The sequence below is a fragment of the Nilaparvata lugens genome, chromosome 9 (genome assembly GCF_014356525.2).
Source record: "Nilaparvata lugens isolate BPH chromosome 9, ASM1435652v1, whole genome shotgun sequence".
NCBI lineage: Eukaryota > Metazoa > Arthropoda > Insecta > Hemiptera > Delphacidae > Nilaparvata > Nilaparvata lugens.
In genome coordinates this window covers 44075090-44099069 of record NC_052512.1, presented here as the reverse complement: position 1 = coordinate 44099069, position 23980 = coordinate 44075090, and the positions used below count along the sequence as shown (strand labels likewise).

At 36.4% G+C, this 23980-nt stretch overlaps 1 protein-coding gene across 1 annotated transcript in view; it reads left to right on the top strand.

Annotated features, from left to right (window-relative positions):
• The window catches only part of LOC111060361 (unconventional myosin-IXa), a 176120-nt gene extending 152348 nt beyond the window's left edge, over nucleotides 1-23772 (top strand). The window contains 7 exon segments of the mRNA XM_039435347.1: nucleotides 1226-1491; nucleotides 5361-5438; nucleotides 8900-9102; nucleotides 14024-14123; nucleotides 15294-15449; nucleotides 18359-18668; nucleotides 23350-23772. Coding sequence (XP_039291281.1) covers nucleotides 1226-1491; nucleotides 5361-5438; nucleotides 8900-9102; nucleotides 14024-14123; nucleotides 15294-15449; nucleotides 18359-18668; nucleotides 23350-23474 — 1238 coding nt within the window. The 3' untranslated portion in view covers nucleotides 23475-23772.
• Nucleotides 23773-23980: the final 208 nt, after the last annotated feature.

Here is a 23980-nt window from a genome sequence, read left to right as displayed (position 1 = left end):
TTTCAAAAACATAAGTCTGTAAAATGGATTAATAAATAATTATTATTAGTCCCCCTATTGAAATTTTCTGGTCAGAAACCATCCCCAATATTCACTCAACATATTCCCAAACTTTCATGCCGTTCTGTCAAGTAGTTTTCGAGTCTATAGGGAACAAACAAACAAACACACAGACATTCATTTTTACCTATTACCATAAAGTATTGCTTTCCGAAAAAAATTAAGGTACCCCAATTTCTAAATTTCTATACGTTTCAAGGTCCCCTGAGTCCAAAAAAGTGGTTTTTGGGTATTGGTCTGTATGTGTGTGTGGTGTGTATGAGTGTATGTGCGTCTGTGTGCACGATATCTCTGCTCCCAATCAACGGAATGACTTGAAATTTGAAACTTAAGGTCATTACACTATAAGGATCCGACACGAACAATTTCGATCAAATGCGATTCAAGATGGCGGTTGAAATGGCGAAAATGTTGTCAAAAACAGGGGTTTTCGCGATTTTCTCGAAAACGGCTCCAACGATTTTGATCAAATTTATACCTAAAATTGTCATTGATAAGCTCTATCAACTGCCACAAGTCCCATATCTGTAAAACTTTCAGGAGTTCCGCCTCATCTATGCAAAGTTTGATTTTAGATTCTCAATTATCAGGCTTCAGATACAATTTAAACAAAAAATTTCGAGTGGAAAAGATTGAGCATGAGAATCTCTACAATTTATGTTCAGTAACATTTTCACCTAAAATTGAAAATAAGCTTGAAATTTGAGAAAATGTAATTATTCAATTGCAAACTGTTGGCAACTGTTGATTCTATTAAATCATTCACTATGAAGAGATAGCAGATCTCGTGTGTCTGCAGCGTTATTGTCCTGTCACCAGCTGGCTCAGATCTTTGACTTGAGATGCGCGTTTACACTAGCGTCAGGTGATCGATTTTCATAACGGCAAGGAAAGTTGTGTGAGTGCGCCACACCAGATTTTTATATATAGAGATTAACAACTATACAGTAATATTGATTACAAATTGATAAATAAATGAATAATTTTCAATTTTTGAATTTTGAACAGATTGCAAGCGTCAGGTGATCGATTTTCATAACGGCAAGGAAAGTTGTGTGAGTGCGCCACACCAGATTTTTATATATAGAGATTAACAACTATACAGTAATATTGATTACAAATTGATAAATAAATGAATAATTTTCAATTTTTGAATTTTGAACAGATTGCAAGCTAACCTGCCACAAGAAGTGTTACCTGAAGTCAGCGGTGGAGTGCGGCGCTATAATAGTCGGCGGCACAAAGGGCACAAAAGAGGGCACAAAACACAACCACGTGTTCGGCGTGCCGTTGCGGATGCTGCTAGCCTCGGATCCCGCATCGGAGTGCGGCACCGGTGCGGGACACGAGGTGCCAATAGTGGTTGAAAGACTTATTACCACAATCGAGATGTACGGACTCTATACGGAGGGCATCTATCGTAAATCTGGGGTCAGTATTTATCCTATACTATTAAACGAGCAACTTCTGTTTATATGTTCATTTATTTGGATGTTTATATATTCCTGAAGATCTTAGGAATGTGGAGAATGGAACTTTTAAAAATCATATGAAACGTTTCTTAGCAGCTAACCCTTCGGTTATAAGTTGAAAATCAGGTGACATATTATCATAGGGTACTGATAGTGTTACTCACGGTATATAGAAGAAGACGGTAGGTGTCACACGCATGTTTTTGCTGAATTTCCGGTGGAGCTGACGTCATTTTATATCCAATCATCTGTTTTTAACAAATAAGTTTCATAAATTGCCAATAGGTGTTGAAAACCTCGGTTGGTGGCGATGGCGCAATCTAGCTGGCTGGCCACTGCGCATACATCTTATGACCTCTACCGTTTTCATCTAAATACCGTGGTGTAACTTACTGATGTAATATAATCTATATTTATATAAAAGCGAAATGGCACTCACTGACTGACTGACTGACTCACTCACTCACTCGCAGAACTAAAAATCTACCGGACCAAAAACGTTGAAATTTGGTAGGTATGTTCAGTTGGCCCTTTAGAGGCGCACTAAGAAATCTTTTGGCAATATTTCAATTCTAAGGGTGGGTTTTAAGGGTTCAAAGTTCGTCTTTTAGCATGTATATTCTTCTTATTCTCTTAATTATAATTGGAAAATGTCCATACCATATGTTAATATAGAACAATAATCTAGAGAGAGTACCTCTTCGAAACAGTTGTTAACTGGTAACTAAATTAATAATTTTGTCAGGTTGGCATTAAGTTGAGTTGACTTTGTTAGGTTGGCACCAAGTTGAAGATTGAAATGCATTTATCGCGGAAAAATTGATTGGGCACTGCTACTTCAATCAGAGCTATTCCTGGGAATATTATATTACTAGCTGTCATGCTCGCTTCGCTCGCCATATCCGTTTAGCTAGACGTTTAGTCAGGACCCCCGACTGGATCGTCCTAACATATGATAGAAATGTTCAAATGAAAAATGCAGGCGAGCGAAGCGAGCCTGCTGATCTCATCCTTGGACGATCCAGTCGGGGGTCCAGGGGGCGGAGCCCCCTGGCTAGACGGATATGGCGAGCGAAGCGAGCCAGACGGCTAGTGTTTATAATTATATTGCTGAAGATCTTAGGAATATGGAGAATGGAACTTTTAAAAATCATATGAAACGCTTCTTAGCAGCCTACCCTTTAAACAAGATTGAAAATTTGCATACATAAGCTAGGAATATTGGGTTATAAGTTGAAAATCAGTTGACATATTGGCCCATAAGAATAAAACCATGCTAATGAGCAAAAGCATGTAGCATAAGGTTTTGCTCATGAGCAAAAGGTAGAAGCAAAAGCATTTGCTCATTTTTATATGAATAAGCTTTACCTTATGCTCCTGAACTCTGGAGCAAATGCCCACGTATTTTAAAGATTTTTCATCAGCTGATTCGCTTTTGTAGCCCTACTTTGTTTTTATAGCTCACGGAAGCGCTAAATATGCAAGAAGGGTGCATCGCTTGTGTTTGCGTCGTCTGCTCTGTTTTCTATTTATGAATAGAGTTTTAGGTTAGTTGAGTTTAGAATTTCGAAATAATAGCATGAAAAATGTCATCCCTATAATAATCTTCAGCATATTCTTATAATATTAATAGCCTTCTTCTAATCGTCTACACTCTCATCTTCTTAAATGCCTATTTCCTACTTTGTGATGACTATCTTTATATCAGGTAGCTATCTTTTGTATTTATTCTTTTGTAGGGATAATGGTGATATATATCATGGTTGAATCTAAAAAGAGTTTTATAGTTCTCAACTATTGGTTGTTATCGTATCTGGTATAGTTTCCTCTTCATCATACGAATTAGTTGAGCCATTTTACTATGAGCAAAAGGTGATAAGCTGCTCTAGACTAGACTCACCTTTTTTGAAGCATTTGCTTCAAAAGTTGAGCAAATGCTCTAGTTTATTCATACAATTTTGAGCAAAAGCTTTTACTTTTGAGTGAATGCTTAAACTATTTTTTTGATGAGCATGAGCAAAAGGTTTTGCTCACGTTTATTCATAGAAAATGAAGCAAATGCTCCATATTTTAGAAGTATAAGCAAATGCTCAACTTTATTCATATGGCCCATTATCATTGGGTACTGATAGTGTAACTTACTGATGTGATATATTTGTATTTTGTATCATGTTGTATATATTTGACACTTGTATTGTATCTGAAGACCACCTCAGATATTGCTGCAATAAAGATTCTATTTTATTCTATTTCACCGGATCTCGAGAACGGCTCTAACGATTCTCACTAAATTCATAACATAGTATGTTTATAATATAAAGATTCGATTGCACTAGGTCTCATCCCTGGGATAACTCTCTGAAGGACATTAAAAGGATAATTATTATTCATCCTTGGAAAAACAGCTGATAATAATTATTACGTCGTCTGTTGGTGATGGAAGTGAGTGAGCGAGTTCATGTGTGTGGGACTGTGTTAAAATTATGACTCAGCTGTCAAAACTTTTGTAATCATTCATTCAGGTACTTAGTGCCGGTTGCAAAAAAGCCGGGTTATTTTCAATTCTGATTAATTCCAGTAGATCCATCTTTTTGAAATGGTCTTCTCTGATTTGGTTCACGTGAAGTTAATCAGGATTAAAATTTAACCAGCTTTTGTGCAACTGGGTGGGTCTTTGTGAGGGAAATTTTCGCATTCCTCTGGGAATTAACCTCAATTTACTGTGATTTGATAGAACATTTCTGTATGAATGCTATCATAATTTCTTCTTTCGTGATAAATTTTTTATGCTTTTGTACTCCAGAGCGAAGCTCGGTCCCCGATATCTTATTTATACTTTAATAAATACAATATCTACAGATTGAAATAATTCGGAAGTTGCATTATTTGTTCAAATGATAATTAATGAATAATTATAGTTAATCGAAAATTCCAATTAAAAGCTGTAATTCACCCCGAAGACTTCTGCTACTGCAAATATTGACAACAGGGTTAACAGCTAGATGGAAATTCGATGAGCGCTACTATTCAAAAATTATTTGTCAGCCCGGAAATCGAACCCAGTACCTCCTAATTGCCGGTCAGCAAAGCATTCCTGATATTAGGAGATACTAGGTTCGATTCCCGGGCTGACAAATAATTTTTGAATAGTAGCGCTCTACGAATTTCCATCTAGCTGTTTACCCTGTTGTCAATATTTGCAGTAGCAGAAGTCTTCGGGGTGATTTACAGCATTTAATTGGGATTTTCGTTTAATAATAATTAGTCATTAATTAGCATTTGAACAAATGCAACTTCTTCCACTTTGTTTACCTGTGTAGACTGGCCGGCCGCTATGGCTTTGTATAAATGAGCGCTGCTATCCAGAGATTGTCAGTTTGGTGTAAGGGTAAGCATTCCTGACCGGCAATTAGGAGGTACTGGGTTCGATTCCCGGGCTGACAAATAATTTTTGGGTAGTAGCGCTCATCGAATTTCCATCTAGCTGTTTACCCTGTTGTCAATATTTGCAGTAGCAGAAGTCTTCGGGGTGATTTACAGCTTTTAATTGGAATTTTCGTTTAACAATTATTATAATAATAATTATTGTCGATACAACAACCCAATAGCCATTAGTCGTTTTCACACCGACGGATTTCTCAGGCCGACACGACAGGACAGGACTTTTCGTGGATTAGGGTGGGTCTACTTTGCGGCGTGCCTTGAGCAACCTTCCCGAGGTTGCTCTTTTTTGACCTATCCTCGGTCTGATTATCAGATTTTCAGGATACAATACACGTATTATAAATTGAAATTAAATTCACTAATATTATATTTTGTTGTTTGCAGGTGAGCTCTAAAGTGAGAGAGTTGAAAGCACTAATAGAGGAGGGAAAAATCGAAGATGTACAATTCGAACAATACCAGGTATAGTATAATAACTATTACAATTCAATACTTTTGTTTTTTGACCGAGCGAAGTGAGGTCTAAGGCTCAACTCACACTTACGCGACTCAGGTCGAGAAGAGACTGGACTCTAGTGGAGAGCATGTGTTTTCAAATGGTGACGTCGCGGAGACTAGAATCGACTGGTCTGAGTGTCACATTTGGAAACACATGCTCTCCACTAGAGTCCAGTCTCTTCTCCACCTGAGTCGCCTAAGTGTGAGTTGAGCCTTGAGGTGCGTACAGATATACGCGCCACGAACATGAGCAATTCACTTTTAATCAGCTGATTATATCTGTATTTTTACAGAAACGGTAAGATACAAATATAAAAAGCTTGGCATCAGCTGATTAAAAGTGAATTGCTCATGTTCGCGGCGCGTAAATCTGTATGCACCTTAAGATTCAAGTCGACGGTTTTGCATTTCTCTTTATGTTTATATGTTGTGCATTTACAGCGAAACGCAGCTGATTTTCATGAAATTTGACAGGTATGTTCCTTTTTGAATTTCGCGTCGACGTTTATACAAGGTTTTTTGAAATTTTCCATTTTAAGGATAAAAAGGAAAAGGAGTCTCCTTCGAACGCCAATATTACCGTAAAAATCAGACTACAAATATTCATCATAAATCAGCTGTCGAGTGGATTATTAATTATTGCATGCAATTAATATCTCAAAGTATCTTAGTGTAAAGTCAGCTGTTGTGTGGACTATTAATTGCAAGCAATGAGGCATGCAATATTGATAACTCGAAGTAGCTTATTATTTTCTCCCGACTTTTCTCTGCTTTCAACTCGGTAAGCTTTTGATGATAGTAGCATAGTTGTTTACAACAAATTATTAGCACTGTAATGCTAATAATTTTAATTAATCTTAATAATTATTGTAGATACAGCAACCCAAACAGCCATTGATTGCATGCAATTAATAACTAAAATAACATAGTATTGTCTCTCGACCTTTCTCTGCTTTGAACTCGGGCTGACCTGTTGCCAGTATGTCTTGAAGGAGATTAGCTTTTGATGTTAGCATTTTTGATACACCAACCCCAACAGCCATTAGCCGTTTTCACACCGATATCTCGCCGACACGACAGGAATTCACTCTGATGGACAGTATTAGAGGAGGCTGTGGTTTATAACTGCGTGAGGTCTACTGTTCACATAACTACTTGTTTGTAGGTATTTTAGGTGCAAGTATATATCCAACAGAACATTATGTGACTCTAATCAAAAATAGAATATTTAATTCTATTGCAACACAATATTAGTCCAATCTATTCTATACTAGTAGTTCCGTGAGCAGTAGACCTCGCGCAGGACAGGTGTGCGACGGAGCATTGTCGTGATGGAGGATCCACGACAACGGATCAACGTTGACTAACCACCCGGGTTCATCGAGTCCGTCCGGGGATTGCCGATTCGTGGATCCTCCATCACGACAATGCTCCGTCGCACACCTGCCTGCTCGTCACCGAGCAGTTGGCCAAACAGTCGACGGTAACGTTGCCACATCCTCCTTACAGCCCGGATATGGCACCACCGGACTTCTTTTTCCCCAAGATCCCCAAGATCAAGAGACAACTTAAGGAGACGCGGTTCGGGACTCTGGAAAACGTTCAACGTGCTACGACGTGGGCTCTAGACAGCATAGAGGTTGCCGACTTCCAGGGAGCGCTCAGGGATTTGAAAATCCGGTTTCAGCGTGTTATCGACTCCAATGGGGACTACTTTGAAGATTTCTGAAGAATAATTGTTCATATTTTGCCAATAAAAAATTTCCTGAGGTCAGTCCGGTTACTTACTAGTAGTTCTGTGAACAGTAGACCTCACGCAGTATTCTCATCCACAAGTATCAGATGTCAACTGATTTAAATGTTAACAAACTCAGTTTACGTTTGAATTTGTATTCCATATGATATAATTCATCCAGTTCCGTGATGATCTTTCTATCTGATGAAAATTAATTTTTCAGAATCACTAATATTATAATTTCTCCAGCATTATTTAGTTCATTTGTTTATTTTTATTCACCTATTAAATTAGAATATTGATACTGATGAGCACGCATAATAATACCATGACTGCAAAACAAAATATTGAAACCAAAGACCTTAAAGCTGCGATTAGACCAAATTTATTAACAAAATGTTAATAACTCAATCCTTATAGATTATATTAGATTGAACATAACTTATCATACACATGATGAACATATGTGTTTGTCAACTTCCGTTCAATCTAATAGAATCTATAAGGATTAAGTTATAACCATTTTGTTAATAACTTTGGTGTAAACATAGCTTAAAGATGCATACCTCTTTAATGTCTTTGATTGAAACTATAGACCTTATACAAATACAGTAATAGACTGGCTTCTCCACACATCTGTGTAATCACTTGTCAGCTGATTTATGATGAATAATTCTATAGTCTGATTTTTACTCTAATATTGGCGTATGAAGGAGGCTCCTTTTTCCTTTTATATCATCCTTGAAATGCAAAATTTCCAAAAACCTTGTATATACGTCGACGCGCAATTGAAAAGGAACATACCTGTCAAATTTCATGAAAATCTATTACCGCGTTTTTATTTTATAAAGTTTGAAAAAATATATAATATACTAGTAGTTCTGTGAACAGTAGACCTCACGCAGTATTCTCATCCACAAGTACCTGATTGAAACTATAGACCTTATGGAAATACAGCAATAGACTGGCTTCTCCACACATCTGTGTAATCACTTGTCAGCTGATTTATGATGAATAATTTCCTTTCATAATTATTATCCTTGAAATGCAAAATTTTCAAAAACCTTGTATATACGTCGACGCGCAATTGAAAAGGAACATACCTGTCAAATTTCATGAAAATCTATTACCGCGTTTTTATTTTATAAAGTTTGAAAAAATATATAATATACTAGTAGTTCTGTGAACAGTAGACCTCACGCAGTATTCTCATCCACAAGTACCTGATTGAAACTATAGACCTTATGGAAATACAGCAATAGACTGGCTTCTCCACACATCTGTGTAATCACTTGTCAGCTGATTTATGATGAATAATTTCCTTTCATAATTATTATCCTTGAAATGCAAAATTTTCAAAAACCTTGTATATACGTCGACGCGCAATTTAAAAAAGAACATATCTGTCAAATTTCATGAAAATCTATTACCGCGTTTCGCCATAAATGCGCAACATAAAAACATTTAAACATTAAGAGAAATGCCAAACCGTCGACTTGAATCTTAGACCTCACTTCGCTCGATCAATTAACCGAGGACGGTTATAGGCCTATTTTCAATCCCTCAAGATTTCATTACGTCAAGTTTTCAGTTTGTCAAGTTTTAAAATAGACCCACTTGGTACGGTCAATTATACAGACCCTGTACTTGCATTTTCAAACTGATTTTCATGTGCTATTATTTGTTCTAGGTACACGTTCTTACCAGTGTGCTGAAATGTTTCTTCCGTGAAATGCCTGAACCCCTGTTGCCATTCGACCGGTATGACTCACTGCTTCGGGCCGCATCCCTGACTGATCCACAGACCCGGCTCCACACTCTGCTCAATCAGATCAACACGCTGCCCAAGCCCAACTTCCACCTCTGTGAACGACTCATCTTCCATCTTGCTAGGTAATATACTAGTAGTTCTGTGAACAGTAGACCTCACGCAGTTTTCTCATTCACAAGTATCTGATGTCACCTGTTCTAGTTGATTCAGTTGAATCACAATTCACAGTTGAATAATAATTCACTCTTAAAAACTGTTATTTGTTTTCTCCAAGATCAAAAACTCACTTATGTTAATTGACCGATTGAAGTGAGGTCTAAGATTCAAGTCGACGGTTTGGCATTTCTCTTAATGTTTAAATGTTTATATGTTGCGCATTTACGGCGAAACCCGGTAATATATTTTCATGACATTTGACAGATATGTTCCTTTTTAAATTGCGCGTCGACGTATATACAAGGTTTTTTGGAAATTTTGCATTTCAAGGATAATATAAAAGGAAAAAGGAGCCTCCTTCATACGCCAATATTAGAGTAAAAATCAGGCTATAGAATTATTCATCATAAATATCAGCTTTTTAGTGGACTATAATACTACCCGTTCAAAAACATCGAACATCTTGAAAATTGTATCTTTCCATCAACGTTGTAGACAGTTGCAGCCAGACCTGATAACAGCGCTCACAATCACATTCCGGGACGACACGTCACGGTACGATAGGACAGAAAGCTCTATATTTATTTAGGATTTTTTCTAGACATTTTAAATTGATAAATTATTTATTAATTTTTGAGAAAACATAACAACAGGTCAATGTAACTTACTGAGTTTTCTCATCCACAAGTATCTGATGTCACCTGTTCTAGTTGATTCAGTTGAATCACAATTCACAGTTGAATCATAATTTACTCTTGAAAACTGTTATTTGTTTTCTCCAAGATCAAAAACTCAGTTATCCAATTATATTAGGTGAGCAATTTCTGTATTTATATATCTGGTTATTTTTATATCTGGCTATTTATGTTTAACGGATCTCGAAAACGGCTCTAACGATTCTCACGAAATTTGGAACATAGTAGGTTTATGATATAAAGATTTGATTGCACTAGGTCTCATCCTTGGCTGAAACAGCAATGGCATAGAGAAATAATAGCATAAGTAGATATCCTATGGTATAGGGCGTTTATGTCGCAACTTTTACTGTTATCTCAAGCCAATTACTGTCGATTATTGTCGATTTTTACTGTTTTGACCGGGTAAGAGTGTATAAACGGCACAATATGAGAGACTACCAGCGTTATAAAGCTTTACAGGAAAGAACTACGTGGACTATCGGCTTGAGATAACAGTGAAAGTTGCGACATAAACGCCCTATACTATGGGATATCTACTTACGCTATTGTTTCTCTATGATAATACTTACTTTGCTTCAATTTATCGGGCTCTACAGTCCTGGGTGGACTTTGGCCTCCTCAACATAGCGCCTCCATTCGTCTCTATCCTGTGCACTCTGTCGCCAGTTTGCCACGCCCAGCACACGGAGGTCACCAATCGCGTTGCTCAGCCATCTTGTCCGTGGTCGACCTCTCTTTCTTGTTCCAAGCATTCTTTCTTTCAACAGTCTTGATGGCACCCTCTCTCTCATCACTCATTCTGGCTAAGCCGTTCAATACTACTGGCTTTTATGAATCGCACCAAATTCCCTGCTCCAATGGCCTGGTCTCTAGCCACTACATGTTACAATATAAACACAATATGATACAGTATCATCTCAACTTGATACACAACACCATAATTTGATACAAAACTTCCAAACTTTGAATGAATTCTATCTAGTCTATCAAGGCTATGCAAAGGCTAAAAATAAACTTTCCACTGGTGATATTTTTCAAAGTTTTTCAATTTGTATATCATCGAGCTATCAAAATGAAAAAGTTTTCTCAGGAAATAGTATATTTCGCACCTAGGGTCGAAAATTAGACTTATCCGGCTCGAAATCGGTTTTCAAGTCCGAGGCCGTAGGCCGAGGACTAGAAAAGATTGAGAGCCGGAAATAGTATATTTCGCACCTAGAGCAGAAAATGAGATTTTTCCAGCTCGAAATCGGTTTTCAAGTCCGAGGCCGTAGGCCGAGGACTAGAAAAGATTGAGAGCTGGAAAAACATTTTTGCCCGTGGTGCGAACGATATTTTTCGCCACACTACAGGTATTGCTGACAAAATAAATAAATAATACAAAATAAAGAATACTCGTTAAGCTATCGTACCTATCTCTTGATTTTAGTGGTAAAAGATTTGCAGTCAGGATTTCAGATTCTTTTAAAATTCCACTTGGAATACCACAGTCATCTTCAAGCATTTTTGAAAATTCGGAATGCACTAATCAACAATAAATAATTGAATAAAACTGGTTGCGAAGCGAATTAGTTTGATTCGAAACTGGAACTGAAATCATGGCGACTGAAATGCTGATGATGAAAGTGGACACTCGCCCGATCTAGCGGATGACTTATTAACTACTTCCATGAGCGCCTGGAAAGAGACAACTTTCTGGCCTAGCCCGGAAAAGAAACCATTTTCTGACGTCGTCTGCAAACAAGGTCTTTCAGATCTACGTAGGGACTGGAAAACAGCTGCTTTCTGTGCAGTGTGGCGAAAAACATTTTGCCCGTGGTGCGAACGATATTTTTCGCCACACACAAAAATAAACAATATATATGAGAATAGTTTTTTACTAAGCACTTCCGAAAGCAGAAGTGGAAGGTGATAGCTCTAGCAAATCTGAGGTAATCTGAATATCAGGAAATTGTCCAAGTATTTCTATTTTTTATTCTGATTTGTCTAAATAACCTAAAATATGATGTTCAATTATGTGGGAGGTTGAGTTTATACGTTTTTATTCTTTCAAATGACAATAAGATAATATTATTATAAATGTTTTTATTATTGAATAATGAATACAAATAATGAAAAGTTTTTTGATCACATTTCTTAGTTCCATGTTAGCGACTGGAAAGGGTACTATTTCCGGCCTAGGCCGGGGAAAGAAACCTGTTCTGAAGTCGGATGAGAGTCGTCTGCAAACAATGTCTTTCAGATCTACGTAGGGACTGGAAAACAGCTGCTTTCTGTGCAGTGTGGCGGAAAACATTTTTTTTTCGATCATTACTTTTTGAGATATGAGCGACTAAAGTTCAAATTTTTGGGACAGAACATTTCAAATTCGGTAAGAAATAAATCCATGAGATTTAGATGATAGATTCTTCATGGTATTGTTGATCTAGTGAAACAGAAATTTTCTGAGAATATCAACTTATTGAGTAAGTTATTCAGTTTATTAAAAATGAACAAAAATAACTTTTAGTTGAGTTATTTTTGGTAAATTGATATTTTCAGATAATTTTTGTTTTATTCAATCAAAAATACCATGACGAATTTATCCTCCAAATCTCTTAGATTTATCTCTTACCGAATTTGAAATGTTCTGTCCCAAAAATTTGAACTTTAGCGCTCAAATCTCAAAAAGTAATGATCGGGAAAAAAATGTTTTCCTGAGAAAATTTTTTCATTTTCATAGCTCGATGATATACAAATATTGAAAAACTTTGAAAAATATCACCAGTAGAAAGTTTATTTTTAGCCTTTGCACAGCCTTAAATCTGGCACTCCACACTCCTCCGTCACATGTTGGTCCCCAGATTCTAATGTACATTTTTCTCTGAAATGACCATAATGCTTTTTCATATCTGTTGAAGGTAGTCCATGTTTCGGCCCCTTAGGTTACAACTGGTCTCACTGACGTCATGAACATTTTCATCTTTCTTTTCCTAAGTATTAGTATGCTTTTAAATATTTTTTGATTAGTATAGTATGCTCTGTTGCCCATCATCATTCGACTGTGTATTTCTTGTCTACTGTTTGGGTCACCCCAAGGTATTTGAACTCTCTGCCACCTTCTATAACATAGTCATAGGCTATTTTCAGATTACATACTAACTTGCCTTCTTGTTTGATTTGCAGACATTCTCATGTATCTCGTTCTATTGATGTTAACTTCAAGACCCAATATGTAATAGCTAAATCTATTGGTTTCATTCAAAGTAAGACTGCAATAACATCTCAGTCATTAAAATGGATGTAAAGTGGAGGCTCGCTACGCTCGCCTCTATAAGGATAAAGAGATGGATAATCCAAGTCAAACTCAGTCATTTTAAAGTAGATTATCCTTTGATTTTACCATGACACTATCTTCTATATATATAAGCGAAATGGCACTCACTCACTCACTGACTGACTTACTGACTGTCTCACTCACTCGCATAACTAAAAATCTACCGGACCAAAAACGTTCAAATTTGATAGGTATGTTCAGTTGGCCCTTTAGAGGCGCACTAAGAAATCTTTTGGCAATATTTTAACTCTTAAGGATGATTTTTAAGGGTTTATAGTTCGTCTTTTAGCCTGTATATTCTTCTTATTCTCTCAATTATAATTGAAAAAAGGTCATACCATATGTTAATGTAGAACTATAATCTAGAGAGAGTACCTCTTCGAAACAGTTGTTAACTGGTAAATAAATTAATAATTTTGTCAGGTTGGCATTAATTTGAGTTGACTTTGTTAGGTTGGCACCTAGTTGAAGATTGAAATGCATTTATCGCGGAAAAATTGATTGGGCACTGCTACTTCAATCAGAGCTATTCCTGGGAATATAATATTACTAGCCGTCAGGCTCGCCGTATCCGTTTATCCGTTTAGTCTGGACCGCCGACTGGATCGTCCTAACATATGATAAAAATGTTCAAATGAAAAATGCAGGCGAGCGAAGCGAGCCTGCTGATCTCATTCTTGGACGATTCAGTCGGGGGTCCAGGGGGCGGAGTCCCCTGGCTAGACGGATATGGCGAGCGAAGCGAGCCTGACGGCTAGTTTGTGTATAAATGTTATATTGGCTACTGTGTTATGTACGTTGTCCATAACTATGGTAATGTTCAGCGATAGTAAAATTATATTTATTTATTTATTCATTTATTTTTGTTGACAGGGTGGCCCAACACGAATACGTCAACCGTATGTCCGCTTCAGCACTGGCCATTGTATTCGCACCCTGTATACTGCGGACCAACAAAGTTCTACCAGCCCAGGTAATATATTTTATTTATCATTATCGTATTAATGTAAACTAGCCATACATGGATACTAATCATGTGAACACCATTGCCAAGGTGACTGTTTTGGCAAAAAAACTGTTTATAAAAAGATAAGTTACAGTTTTATGTGATTTGTTTAAATATGATGTATTTTATTTTTATCTTTTTCAATATTGTAAACTTTTAGTGAATAAAGTAATGCACAAAAGCACATTTACAACAATATTTAACCATAGAGAAAAGATAGCATAAGAAGATACGCCATGGTTTGTAGAATTCATTCAAAGTTTGCAAGTTTTGTATCAAATTATGGTGTTGTGTATCAAGTAGAGATGATACTGTATCATATTGTGGTGATACTGTAACATTTATGTTGATATGCCATGGTGTTGGACCGTTATGTTGCAAATGTGAGTGTTAACTGAAGCCGATAGTCCTAGTAGTTGTTTTTGGTGAAGCTATGTGACGCTGGTAGTCTCTCATACTGTGCCCTTCTTACACTCTTACACTCCCAATAATAGACAGTAGTCGACAATAAGTTTTAGACTTTAAACTGCTGGAGTCAGAAAATTGGATTTCCAAAAACAGCAGTTTTTATGAAAATAATTTTCTCATTTCTATAATATTGGATAAGTTTTTCCTTGACGAAATGAAACATTCCTAAGTAATTCAAAATATCTGAAACTTTACACTATTCTCTCTTTATTTTATTTTGTATTCATTTTGCAGTTTTTCGAAATTCAATTTAAGAGTGGACTGTGACTGCGCCCCGTTTCGAAAGCCAATTTTCTGACTCCAGCTGTTTAAAGTGTAGAACTTGGCTAAATCCCGTGCTCGGAAACCGGCCTTATAATAGACAGTAGTCGACAGTAATCAGAGAAGATATTTGCAACATAAGGGTCCTATAATATGGCATATCACCATAAATGATACAGTATCACCACAATATGATACAGCATCAACACAATATGATACAGTATCATCTCAACTTGATACCCAACACCATAATTTGATACATTTCCCAACTTTGAATGAATTTTACAAACCTTGGCATATCTTTCTATGCCATCTAATGTTTATGCTGTCACTTTGTATTTGTATTCGTACTTTGGTTTTATGTTTTTATGTGTGATTTTGAATAAATTTGAATTTTGTATTTGTCAGGACTCTTTGACTGATATCGCGAGGCAAACCAAATGTATTGAGACTATAATCACCGAGCAACTGAATAAAGTGCGCGCTACACTCGCCGACATTGACACCTTGGACACCGCATGTCATACGGCCAATTCACGACTGTCTAGTCTCAGGACTTCTAAGGTAAATAACAGCCACTCTCTCTTGTCTTCAAATAAAATAGAGCTATAGTGAGGTTCACGTTATAATGGCAGTGATATCGGTTTTATAGGTAAAAACCTATAGTCAGTAGGTTTTTGATTTTGTATTAAATTTTTTTAAATAAGTGCAATATTTCCAAAGTTTTTAATTTATTGTGACACATTCTGTGATTCATTTAGAGTATAAAATCAACCTTCAAAATTCAAAATTTTAAATCATCATTCCTGGACCGAAAATCAAGTGACGAAGCAGTGTGTGATTACGTAACCTTATCTTTTGGACAACATTATAATTTTATTAAAATTTTTGGAGAGAAATAGTACAGGCTCAGCCTAGTTTTTCCTCCAGTGTCATAATATGATTAAAGTATTTTATACAATAGATGAATTATAGAATTATATAGTGTTTGATTAGCAATGGTATTGCTATCCTCGTCTATCATTCAACAAAGCGAATAGCGCTATCTCTCTCTCGCTTTGCTCTGTTGCCAAATCGTTTTTCAACGATGTAGAAATTTGTAATTAACAAAATATTTTATCTTAATAATGAAATCATTGAAAATATATTTTCTTGCTTGATAAAATATAATTGATTATTTTAAACAAGTATGGACAGTTAATATTACATTAATAAAACTGTATCAGCTACCGTCTATAGAAGGCATTGGCAAGACAGTGGATCGGCAACGTTGTTCACCTATCTTTCTCCACTGCCATTATAACGTGGACCTCACTGCACCAATGGATACAAACACATCGATTTTTGGCCTTTTTTTAAATATTTTTTGCAATTATGTTTGACGCATCAATACGTCTGAACTACTGGACTGATCAACTTGAAACTTTGCATATAGATTCTTAATTAACCGAGGATTGTTATAATAGGCCTATTTTCAATCCCTCAAGATTTCATCAAGTCAAGTTTTCAGTTTGTCAAGTTTTAAAATAGACCCTTGGGATAAGAGAATTATGTTTGACGCATCATCACGTCTCAACTACTCAACTGGTTAACTTGAAATTTTGCATATAGATTTTTAATTAACCGAGGATTGTTATAATAGGCCTATTTTCAATCCCTCAAGATTTCATTACGTCAAGTTTTCAGTTTGTCAAGTTTTAAAATAGACCCTTGGGATAGGAGAATTATGTTTGACGCATCATCACGTCTCAACTACTCAACTAATTAACTTGACATTTTGCATATAGATTTTTAATTAACCGAGGATGGTTATAGGCCTATTTTCAATTCTCCAAGATTTCATCACGTCAAGTTTTCAGTTTGTCAAGTTTTAAAAAAGATCCTTGGGATAGGAGAATTATGTTTGACGCATCATCACGTCTCAACTACTCAACTGGTTAACTTGAAATTTTGCATATAGATTTTTAATTAACCGAGGATTGTTATAATAGGCCTATTTTCAATCCCTCAAGATTTCATTACGTCAAGTTTTCAGTTTGTCAAGTTTTAAAATAGACCCTTGGGATAGGAGAATTATGTTTGACGCATCATCACGTCTCAACTACTCAACTAATTAACTTGACATTTTGCATATAGATTTTTAATTAACCGAGGATGGTTATAGGCCTATTTTCAATTCTCCAAGATTTCATCACGTCAAGTTTTCAGTTTGTCAAGTTTTAAAAAAGATCCTTGCAGAGCATAAACATTTTCATTTCATTTATTTATTTATAGACAATAGATACTATACAGGTGAAAACAACAGGCATTCGCCCAAAACTGCTTTAAACCTTAATTTGGAATACACAGTCTAGAGGTTATATAAATGATAACTTAATTCACACACTATTTTGAGTCCAAAAAATGTATGTACTACAATAATTCCAAATTTATCAGATTAACTAGTAGTTCTGTGAACAGTAGACCTCACGCAGTATTCTCATCCACAAGTACCTGATTGAACCTATAGACCTTATGGAAATACATCAATAGACTGGCTTCTCCACACATCTGTGTAATCACTTGTCAGCTGATTTATGATGAATAATTCTATAGTCTGATTGTTACTCTAATATGGGCGTATGAAGGAGGCTCCTTTTTCCTTTCATATTATCCTTGAATTGCAAAATTTCCAAAAATCTTGTATATACGTCGACGCGCAATTTAAAAAGGAACATACCTGTCAATTTTTTTTGTGTAGTTGAGAAGTTGATATTGTGGTAATTATTCATATTGAATGAAAAAGACTAAGAAATTGTCAAAAACCACAGATTTATGGATACTTAGAAAGACCGATTTCGGTTATTACACCATTGTCAATCTTATAATAATAATAAGACTTTTAATAATATTATAAACTTATAATGTATAAGGACTTATAATGTATAAAGGACTAACAGCATCCCTACCCTACAACTACAGCTGTTCCCTAATAACTACAGCTGCAGACAAAACACGTGACAAAGTTATTAACTTTTGTTGATAACAAAACTAGCAGCAAAAAGAAAATGTTACTAACTTATGTTGAAAACTTTTGTTTTAAACTCAAGAGAATCAATCTCTGATAAATTTATAAGTTTATAATGTAAACTTATAAGATTGACAATGGTGTAATAACCGAAACCGGTCTTTCTAAGTATCAATAAATCTGTGGTTTTTGACAATTTCTTAGTATTTTTCATTGAATACCTGTCAAATTTCATGAAACTCTATTACCGCGTTCCGCCGTAAATGCGCAACACATAAACATTTAAACATTAAGAGAAATGCCAAACCGACGACTTGAATCTTAGACCTCACTTCGCTCGATCAATTAACCGAGGACGGTTATAGGCCTATTTTCAATCCCTCAAGATTTCATTACGTCAAGTTTTCAGTTTGTCAAGTTTTAAAATAGACCCTTGCAGAGCACAAATATTAACGACATTTTGCAGATTTTCAGCGCCGAAGAACTACAAGCCGGGGCTGCTGCCGCCGCGGCAGCTGCAGCAGCATCACAAGCACAAGTCTCACCCACCGCTGTGGCTGCACCGTCAACTACCGGTGGAGCAGGAGGAGGGGCAGAGGCAGGAGGAGGTGGTGAGGAGGAAGAGGAGATGCTGTTGGGCCAGTTGCAGGAGATTCAGAAGGAGAAGGCCCTGTTGACGTCTGCCCTGCCTTCTCTTGTCAGAGCCAACTCCGACGATGACCTGTTGTCAACTGATGACAACGACAACTCTAATGATGACACCGAGACTCATCAATGTTAGTATAACTAACTGATATTTTCAACTATTTTTTGCGTTGAAACGTTAAGTTGAAAAACTAGTTTTTGCTTTAAAACGCAAATGGTTATCTGGTTATCACACCAATATCGGGACACAGAGCACAGAGCACAGCCCAAAACTGTTCTCCCCCGAATACACATTAATGTATACACATTAAATGGTCCAAAAAGTAGGTTATGTTTCATACACTTGAATTCAGGTCAAATTTTCAGTCAACATATTTAAAAACAGAAAAGTTCTAATTTAGATTGTTTACAAACCAAATTGAACAACAAAAAAATCTGGTGTGGCGCACTCACACAAATTTCCTTGCCGTTATGTGAATTGATCACCTGACGCTAGTGTTCCCGCGCATCTCAAGTCTACTTATGAACAAAGATATGTGCCAGCTGGTGACAGGACAATAACGCTGGAGACATACGAGGTCTGTTATCTCTCCATAGTGAATCATTTAATAGAATCAATAGTTGCCAACAGTTTGCAATTGGATAATCACATTTTTTCCGAATTTCGAGCTTATTTTCAATTTTAGGTGAAAATGTTACTGAACATTAATTGTAGAGATCTCCATGCTCTATCTTTTCCACTCGATTTTTTTTATTTAAATTGTATATGAAGGCTGACAATTGGGAATCAAAAATCTAACTTTGTATAGATGAGGCGGAGCTCCTGGAATTTCTACAGATATGGGACTTGTGGCAGTTGATAGAGCTTATCAATGACTATTTTTAGTATGAATTTAATCAAAATCGTTGGATCTATTTCCGAGAAAATCGCGAAAAACCCTGTTTTTGACAACATTTTCTCCATTTTATCCGCCATTTTGAATTGCATTAGATCGAAATTGCTTGTGTTGGATCCTTATAGTGAAAGGACCTTAAGTTCCAAATTTCAAGTCATTCCGTTAATTGGGAGATGAGATATCGTGTAGACAGACGCACATACACTCGCATACACACACGCACACATACATACCGATACCCAAAAACCACTTTTTTGGACTCAGGGGACCTTGAAACGTATAGAAATTTGGAAATTGGGGTACCTTAATTTTTTTCGGAAAGCAATCCTTCTTTACCTATGGTAATAGGGCAAGGAAAGTAACTAGTTTTTGCGTTAAAACGTTACGTTAAAAAACTAGTTTTTGCGTTAAAACGTTTTTATTTCGTTTGTAAACGATTAAGGCTCGCTGCGCTCGCCTTTTAATGAAATAAAGGCTTCCGAAATTCACATACAATTATTCTTAACATATTCTAAGCACCGGCTTCCGAGCTCGGGTTTATCCAATTCTAGACTTTAAACAGCTGGTGTCAGCTGGGCGTAGTCATAGTTTTTATGATAATCTTCATTTTCTCATTTCTAGAATTGGATACGTTTTTCCTCGACGAAGTAAAACATTCCTAAATAATTCAAAATAGCTGAAACTTTAAAATATTTTCTCTTTATTTTATTTTGTGTTCAATTTTCTAGTTTTTCGAAATTAAATTCAAACGTGACTATGTCAATGACTGCGACTACGCCCCGTTTTGGAAAACCAATTTTCTGACTCCAGCTGTTCAAAGTCTAGGACTTGGCTAAATGCCGAGCTCGGAAACCGGCCCTTAAACTTTGAAGACAATGCTTCGGCCGTTTTCTATATATATAAAAGCGAAATGGCACTCACTCACTGACTGACTGACTCACTCACTCACTCACTCACTCACTCACTCACTCACTCGCATAACTAAAAATCTACCGGACCAAAAACGTTCAAATTTGGTAGGTATGTTCAGTTGACCCTTTAGAGGCGCACTAAGAAATCTTTTGGCAATATTTTAACTCTAAGGATTGTTTTTAAGGGTTTAAAGTTCGTCTTTTAGCATGTATATTCTTCTTCTCCCAATCTCTCAATTATAATTGAAATTTCCATATCATATGTTACTATAGAACTATAATCTAGATAGAGTACCTCTTCGAAACAGTTGTTAACTGGCAACTAAATTAATAATTTTGTCAGGTTGGCATTAAGTTGAGTTGACTTTGTTAGGTTGGCACCAAGTTGAAGATTTAAATGCATTTATCGAGGAAAAATTGATTGGGCACTGCTACTTCAATCCTGGGAATATTAAATTACTAGCCGTCAGGCTCGCTTCGCTCGCCATATCCGTTTAGCCAGACGTTTAGTCTAGACCCCCGACTGGATTGTCCTAACATGATAAAAATGCAGGCGAGCGAAGCGAGCCTGCTAATCTCATTCTTGGACAATCCAGTCGGGGGTCCAGGGGGCGGAGCTCCCCGGCTAGACGGATATGGCGAGCGAAGCGAGCCTGACGGCTAGTGCTGGATAAATGTGAAAATTGTAAATCTAGCAACACGCCCTGGTCTCCACGGCTTTGTTGGGCCATGACAAGATGCGTGGATGTAGTGATTTCAGTTAAGATTTTTTACTTTCCTTGCCCTATTACCATAGGTAAGGAAAGTATTGCTTTCCAAAAAAAATTAAGGTACCCCAATTTCTAAATTTCTATACGTTTCAAGGTCCCCTGAGTCCGAAAAAGTGGGTTTTGGGTATTGGTCTGTATGTGTGTGTGTACGTGCGTCTGTGTACACGTTATCTCATCTCCCAGTTAACGGAATGACTTGAAATTTGGAACGTAAGGTCCTTACACTATAAGGATCCGACACGAACAATTTTGATCAAATGCAATCCAAGATGGCGGCTAAAATGACGAAAATGTTGTCAAAAACAGGGTTTTTCGCGATTTTCTCAAAAACGGCTCCAACGATTTTGATCAAATTCATACCTGAAGTAGTCATTGATAAGCTCTATCAACTGCAACACGTCCTATATCTGTAAAAATTTCAGGAGCTCCGCCCCATCTATGCAAAGTTTGATTTTAGATTCTCAATTATCAGCCTTTATATACAATTTAAACAACAAATTTCAAGTGGAAGAGATAGAGCATGAAAATCTCTGCAATTGATGTCCAGTAACATTTTCACCTAAAATTGAAAATAAGCTTGAAATTCGAAAAAATGTGATTATTAAATTGCATACTGTTGACAAGTGTTGGTTCTATTAAATCATTCACTACTAAGAGATAGCAGACCTCATGTGTCTCCAGCGTTATTGTCCTATCACCAGCTGTCTCATATCTTTGAATAGTAGACTTGAGATGCGCGTGAACACTAGCGTCAGGTGATCAATTTTCATAACGGCAAGGAAAGTTGTGTGAGTGCGCCACACCAGATTTTTTTCAAATATTTCTGTGACCTCAGGGCTGGGAAAACTAGATGTAGTTTAATATTATTTAATTGTCGTGTCATACACTGTTAGAGCTATGCTCATATATACAGTTTCACATGCCAAAATAATAATAATTCGCCATATTGGTCCTTTACCATGGCATATCTTTTCTGTACAGTTTAGCCTCTATGAGATCACTTAATAAAATCAGTGGAGATCATAGAACGGCAATGTTGCCACTTTCCTTGCGTTAATATTGAAATTTGCTACATGAACGCCCTAAAGCTTAGGATGGATATCCTAGTACATACATTAACATCTCAACTTGATACACAACACCATAATTTGATACAAAACTTGCAAACTTTGAATGAATGCAACAAACCATGGCATATCTTCTTATGCTATTCTTCATGATATCACCATAAATGATACAGTATCAACCCACTATGATACAGTATCATCTCAACTTGATACACAACACCATAATTTGATACAAAACTTGCAAACTTTGAATGAATGCAACAAACCTTCTTGTGCTATTCTTCATGATATCACCATAAATGATACAGTATCAACCCACTATGATACAGTATCATCTCAACTTGATACTCAACACCATAATTTGATACAAAACTTGCAAACTTTGAATGAATTCTACAAACCATGAATGATACAGACTAGAGTCCTAGACTCTATAGTGAGGTCCACGTTATAATGGCAGTGGATAAAGATAGAAGAATAGCGATGCCGATTCTCTGCATTGATTAATTATATTTCTACACTGTCAAAAACATAATTGGCATCGTTGTTGACCTAGAAAAGGATAGTACCACCGGCTATGTCAATTGATATACAAGGATAGCAAAACCAAAGTTGATCAAATACTGTCATTATAACGTGGACCTTACTATAGTCCTAGAAGTTGTTTTTGGTGAAGCTATGTGACGCTGGTAGTCTCTCATACTGTGCCCTTCTTACACTCTTACACTCCCAACAACACACTAATAATAGACAGTAGTCGACAGTAATCGGAGAACAAATTTGCAACATGTTGGTTCTTTACCATGGCATATCACCATAAATGATGCAGTATCAATACAATATGATACAGTATCATCTCAACTTGATTCACAACACCATAATTTGATACAAAACTTGCAAACTTTGAATGAATTCTACAAACCATGCCATATCATCTTGTGCTATTCTTCTCTATGATATCACCAAAAATGATACAGTATCAACACACATGATACAGTATCAACCCACTTTGATACAGTATCATCTCAACTTGATACACAACACCATAATCTGATACAAAACTTGCAAACTCTGAATGATTCTACAAACCATGTTTCTTTCATGTATCTTTTCTTTATGATTGCAACTTACTTTGAAAAAATAATTTATTAATATTTTTTGTTCTCAGCTCATCTACACAATTTGATGCAAAGTGAGAAGGGGCGCGGCAGAGGAGGTCAGAGTCGTTCTACTAACAGCGAAGCTGGCACCAGTATGGAAGACTGCCTCGATGACAATCCCATCATGGTTTAAAAACGCCCAATGTGGTTTGACCCTAAGATATTATTGAACAAATCTGAACAAATTATGTAACTATAGTGAGGTGACCGTTATAATGGCGGTATTTGATTAACATTGGTGTTGCTATCCTTGTCTATCATTCGACAAAGCAGATAGCGCTGTCACTTTCCACCTCCACAACGTTCCCAGTTCGTTTATCAACAATGTAGAAATTCCACAGATGGAAATTACTGAGATTTTGCAATTATTCAAATGCTAATGAATTAATTATTATTATTAAACGATAATCCAAATTAAATGCTGTAATTCACCCCGAAGACTTCTGCTACTGCAAATATTGACAACAGGGTAAACAGCTAGATGGAAATTCGATGAGCGCTACTATTAAAAAAATAGGAGGTTGGGTTCGATTCCCGGGCTGACAAATAATTTCCATCTAGCTGTTTACCCTGTTGTCAATATTTGCAGTAGCAGAAGTCTTCGCGGTGAATTACAGCATTTAATTTGGATTTTCGTTT